Source organism: Rhea americana, unplaced genomic scaffold, assembly GCF_003343005.1.
Source record: "Rhea americana isolate MKP2758 unplaced genomic scaffold, rheAme1 scaffold_230, whole genome shotgun sequence".
Classification (NCBI taxonomy): domain Eukaryota; kingdom Metazoa; phylum Chordata; class Aves; order Rheiformes; family Rheidae; genus Rhea; species Rhea americana.
The window spans coordinates 988,067-994,077 of NW_028186347.1; the positions used below are offsets into that span (position 1 = coordinate 988,067).

General features: G+C 50.3%; 1 protein-coding gene across 1 annotated transcript in view; it reads right to left on the reverse strand.

Annotated features, from left to right (window-relative positions):
• Positions 1–1,912: 1,912 nt before the first annotated feature.
• PATJ (PATJ crumbs cell polarity complex component) overlaps positions 1,913–6,011 on the reverse strand; it is a 157,126-nt gene continuing 153,027 nt past the window's right edge. Inside the window, exon 44 of the mRNA XM_085306074.1 lies at positions 1,913–4,539. Within this exon, the coding sequence (XP_085162200.1) occupies positions 4,393–4,539 (147 nt within the window). The 3' untranslated portion in view covers positions 1,913–4,392. The remainder of the gene's footprint in view (positions 4,540–6,011) is intronic.

A 6,011-nucleotide genomic window follows, 5' to 3' on the forward strand; every position in this document is an offset into this window, starting at 1 on the left:
AAGAAGAAGAAGAAAGGGCTTTATGGGACTGGAGAGACAAGTAACCCTCCCCAAAGTACCTTTTCTTCAGGAAGAAACTATTACAAGATCTTCAAGGAACCTCCTTCTTGGTTTTATTCCTTGCACTGGCAGTTTGCTGTTGAGCCTGCAGAAGCAGCCACAGCAGTGGGGCATTTACAGACAGAAAATATATTTCCCAGGAAATGATGGAAAGCAAAAGCCTTGTTCCACGTGTACACTCTGCCTTGGGCATCCTGGATGGAAAAGTAGAACAGTAGCACAGTAGAAAAATCCCATGTAAATGTGATTTTAATTGGTGGGATTATTTTGATTAGGGATGTAATTTTTACCTGAGCCTTACAGAGGCATGCCAMCTGCAGCAGCGATACCACGAATGAAAAGTGTTTACACTGCTACTGCTTATTTTCCTCTTTGCGCAGGAATCGGGCGTAAACACCGCCGCCCCCCCYACCAGATTTGTTAAAGCAGCAGAGAGCTTGCGAACATTTGGACAAGGCTGATGGCAGAGTGAACATGATCCGCGTYCTTTTGCGGTTCAGGATGCTGCAGAACGTGGGTCTCTGATCTGGTGCCATCCCGAGAGGTCCAGATATCACAGGATTGCTCGCATTAGAGAAGAAATTGTCCTCCGCAGCTACGGGAAAAAACGACGGCTGTGACAATGTTTAAACAGGATGTAATACAGCTAAATTATGGACAGAGCAGTGTGAAACTGTGGAGAAAGATGGTAATGGAATTATATATCAGTGCTCAGCCCAACTGTAAAAACTAATGTTTTATACATGTATAATGTTAAATTAATTCATTTCAGTTCTTTCAGGCGAAGGTACATTAACTGCTCCATCTCAGCATAATCGTATTACTTCCAGAGGCTCTATAGGTGCCGTACTTGCAGGGTGGTAATCGCCACTTGATTAATTACCGGGAATTTAGTGGCACTGCAGCTCCTCCTTGCGCGGCAGCACAGTTGGACACAATCCCCTTACCACGGCAGGCTGACCCGCTGCCTGGCTAGGCCACTCCCGGCGCCGCGACTCGCCGGGCTGCTGGATGGCCCTCGCCGCAGCCCCGCGGTCGCAGCGGGGGTAATGCCTGGTCGTGTTGTGTTCACACGGTGGGGACACAGAACGTGCAAGCGCCTCAGCTCCAGCCTGCGGAAGATGATGAAAAATAGCCGCATCTTGCCTGTCTCCTGGCGGAGCCCAGACACGCAAGCAGCCCCGAAAGGCTCCTGCTGGTGTCGAGATCGTCCTCGACGGYGCCACTGCAACCTGCAGGATGCTCCCAGCTCTCCCAGCTGCGGAGCCCAAGGGGGCACTGGGAACAGACGAGAAAGAGACGGCCCTGACAACYGCATCCTCCTCTTCTCCGGGCCCGGGAATCTTCTCACTGGCACAGAGGAGCTAAACCAGGGCTGAGTGGCGCCTCGCGATGGCAGAGACGCTCCTCTTGCAAACATCCGTTCTMGTGATGCGGATTCCTCACGTCCACGTTAACGGCCGGCGGCAGCTTCTGCCCTCACCGCTGCTCTCTTGCTCAGTTTTGCTGCCTGCAGRTCACGTCCTGGTTCTTTCAGCCTCGCTGGTTTTGGTGGCGTTTGCTCCATTAAAACCTAYTCACCAGGCTGGGGCAGCCCGACTCGGCGGCGAGCTCCTCGATGGCGCACAGGCGGGCACCGGGTGGCCTCCTGCCGCAGTCTCACCCCACCTCAATCTTACCACCCGCGAGAGAGGCACCGCGGCCTTTGAGCAGTGCTACGGCTACAGCACTTCACGCTCCCCTCAAAAGGGAGTAACGAGCCTGCTTGGAACAGCAAACAAGGAGATCTAATGCAATAAATGTTTACARTGCTTTCAATTAAAAACAAGACAAACCCAAAACAATGCACAACTACTTATGTAACTGARCTTTATTTAGAATCTTTGGAAGTCATAAAATGTCTCATTTTACTGATATACGTAAACATAYAGCCAAGAAATTTAATTGCTTTTTCCCTTGCACAAAAATAAAGTTTTAAACAAACCAGAACACCTCACCAGACAAGCGTAATGCAAATTTAATTATTTAACTTGGGCCTGTACATTCAGCACACGCTTCTCCGCATGGTCATTGGTTTATCTATTAGTTGCAATACGATTTTTGGCAGTAATATATTCAAAACACAAAAGTGCAAATTACAAGAAGCAGAAAATGTTATCTCCCATTCTGAGCAATGAGAAGTGCAAAGCATCTCAGCCCATAAATTCTRTTCTTTACGTATGAATAGTATGCACACAAGAGGCTAATAAATAGCCCTGTAAAACTTCATAGATTAAATGTGGCATAGATTAAATCTTGAGCATGAACATAATAGTTATAAAAACATAATCAGACAGACGAATCATTACATTCTGTTTATAAATTCTAAAGCGTATTTCTAGGGTACCTCTTCATGTTTCACCTACCTGCATTTAACTTCTCCACACCTTGGATACTTTTGCAGCCAAAGGCAGTTTGTTAAAAATTCTCCAATTCAATACGTCTGGACATATTTTTGTGCATCTGTAATCAAGGTTCACTTGGCAAATCCCATAGCACCGTGGGAATCCGTCTCACGAGGCAAGTCCCGTTCAGGCACTATTACCGCAATACCTACGAATGGTGCCAGCAGGCTAAATGCACTTTGTGATCACCTACAGTTAAAGAAAACTTTCAAATGAAATGGGGAAACCTTTTCTGATGAGCACTGATCAGAGCTTGCTGTTGTAGCGCACTTCATCTCGCGGCAGTGTATGTTCTTTCACGCAAAATGGGGGAATACTCACTCTAGCTAAAAAGTACTAAATARGAGTACTTCGGAGACAAACCCTGTACTGCACAGTTATTACAGRTATTGAATCCTCTTTCAATCAGTTTTGAGGGATTTTTCACATAAAATAGCAGCCAATTCTGATGCTCCGCTCCCTTCACTTCTCCTCGCTACATCATCGCTGTAAATTTTACCAAATAGCCCAAATCAGACTGGGCTGATTTAGATCCCTCTAAAACCCCACGGCTCCCCTGGACAGGACGATTAAAGCCCGCTGACTGGCATCACCGTTAATCTGCCTGCCAAATTCATCTGCGAGGTCACCACGGCCACGGTCACACGATCGCTGCAGAAACGGCTGCGACGCAGCACGGAGGTGCTAACYTTTTGGCAGCTGGTCCCCGCACCCCGTCTCCCCGGCCCGGAGCGGGGCTCCTGCACCGCCTCTCGCCGCCGCCGGCACAGTCTTGCCCAACGCCCGACTGCAGCGACCCCGGTGAAGCACCACCTTCCGCGGCCAGGAAGAGCCCCTTCCTGCACTACCTGCTGCCGTGGAGACTCCTGGCCAGTTGAAAACAGTTTGTTGGTTTGGATTAACTTCGTCTAGTCTTAAAGCCGGCGTGCAGAGGGGCGACAGCTTGCTATCGTCCCTAGAACTGCCGTATCGCATCACGGGAGCAAACTTTCGTCTTCATTAAAGCTTCAGGAGGAACAATTACGCTGCCGCTTGGCACAACAACAACTGCCTTTGTGTGCAACGTCCTTGGCATACATCAGCACATTTCTTCTTTAAAAATATTATTAGAATAAAACAAGATATGTTGCTGTTCAYGCATCACCGATATCTGAAAAGGCTCAAGTATTTTAAATGCCTAAAAAATTAAATTTCCCTCTCCTCTAGTTTATTTTTCAYGCTAAAGGCTGCAAATTGACACATCACAGTAATTACCTCTGACTAACTTCCACAGACCTACCCAAAGAGATAAACATGAGAAGTTCACATTTGACTATCAGACTTACTGTGCCGAGCACAAATAATTTCCCAGAGGAGAATTTGATATTTCATCATTTGGAACAGTGGTAATTTAATTACATTGCTAATGTTTTCTGGCATACTTGAAAGGACAATTAGCATAAGTAAATCATGAGTGAGATGACAAGTCACTCAGCATTTATTTCTGCTCATCAGATGAGATCAGATGATGATCTAAATTCTCTTTTGTTTGTGAACTGATTCCAGGTTCGGCAGTTGCAACCGGGGTTCAGACTGGTGGGGATAAAGCCATGCACAGATAAAGCAAAAAGGATACTATTCTTTAAAGCTTCCCATTAAATTTGTTCAGAGAAAACTCAAAAGCCACCAGAAGCGGGAGAGGGCAGGCAGGCAGGGAGGAGAGACTGACTGATAAATGGGGAGGGCTAAATGAAACTGGAGATGCATATTAGCAGTCCTGGCAACGGGATGAATACAGACTCATTTCTGCCACCGTTTGCTTTACACCCTGCTCAGGGCCGAGCAGTATTGCAACAGCCCTACTGATGTTCTACAATACTTGTATTCATCTCTGCGAGGGCAACGCCGTTCATGATAACACTGTTAACGTGACAGTTCCTTTCTGGCGTTTGAGAACAGCTACAGCTTGCTCATGAGTGACACCTTCCAAAGCTTCCCCGTTAACTGCTAAAATCTGATCGCCACGCTTCAGTCTGCCGTCGTCCGCAGCTGCCCCCTGCAAACGACAAAACGCCACGTTAGCGGCTGGCGGGGCTGAGCCCTCCCTCCTGCCACGGTGCCTGGCGGTGAAACGGGCACGGACGCAGCCCTGCAAACCCGCACCGTGACAGCAGTGACAAACAGAAACATCTCGACTGCCTAAAGCACGGCCTCCGGCTCGTCCCGTGAACCCCCAGCGGTGGGGGCAGGACGCACAGGTAACGCACCCGCGGGAAAAACAGAGCAGCAGCTCGTTCCGCGGAAAAAAACAAGCGTAAGTACTGGCTCTGGGTTTTATGATTATGCAGAGACTTGTTAAAGCAGCATTTAAATGTGCAAACTTCTCAACACGCTCTGCAGCTAGCACTGAGGAACAGGTTAAATGGGGACGGAGAGGGACGGCAGAGCCGAGGCGAGGGCAGCCCAGGCACGGCCCGAGCCCTGCGTGAGCGAGCCTCTGCTGAAGGCCCTGGCAGCTCCCACAGCGGTCTGGAGACGGCTGTTCTCTGCGGTGTCTCAGCTCAGCTGTCTGCCTCGCTCCCGAGCTCCTGCCCAGCCCAGAGGAGGCACCTCTCTCTGCCTCACGTCCCCATCAGTGCCCGCAGTGTTGTCAGATTTCTCCGCTGTGCTCACAGCTAGAAACCACTGCATGCTTCTAAATCTAAGCATCAGTTTAAAGACACAGTATCTTCCCCTGCTAATAACGGAAAATTGTAAAAAGACAAAATATTTGCATTCTTAATTCTTGGCACTGTGGAAGAGAKATGACTTCCAAGCCCCCTTCACATGAAATTTTCTTAGTTGTGTCACCGTCCCTCTCGGAGATGCTGACGTGAGTGACAGCAAGCAAGCACAGGACAATCTGATGTGATCAGCTTCAAAGCTACTTAGGCAATACACAGAAGCCCCAGTTCCCACTGTTTTCCCACTCCACCATTTTCAAAATTCCTTTCACGCAGTCGTGGCTAAAGCGTCCTGCAGGCAGATGCTGAGAGTTTTCCCAGCAGCCGCAYGGCAGGAAAGGGGGCATTTCCCCCTCCGCGCCCGCGGCTGTTCGGGGGGGGTTGCCTCAAGCGGGAGCTGTGCTGCGAGCTGTGCTGCCCCTTCCTCCTGAGCCCGGCAGCCAGGAGGCAGGTATCTGGCCGGATCCCGCGTCCTCCCTTGCCATGGTGGGAGAGGAGAGGAGAGTTTCCTCCCAGGCTCTCCACCACGTCCAGGCTGTCTGCCCCGCTCTCTCGCTGCGTCCCTCCTCCCGCGAGCTGCGCACGTGGTCACGGGACACACGACCCGCTGAGTGGCAACGCTGGGTGAAGGACTCGGGTTTGCCTCCTCCTACGTGGAGGGCTCAGAGCCTCAAAAAGGGCCGAGGGCAACTCTGCCCCCCGCGCCGTCGCTGGAAGAGCCGCCGGCAGTCGCTCCGCAGCGTTACCGGCCCGGGTTCGAGACCGGCTGAGACGCTCCGACGCCCTCACGGGGAGCCCCGAGACC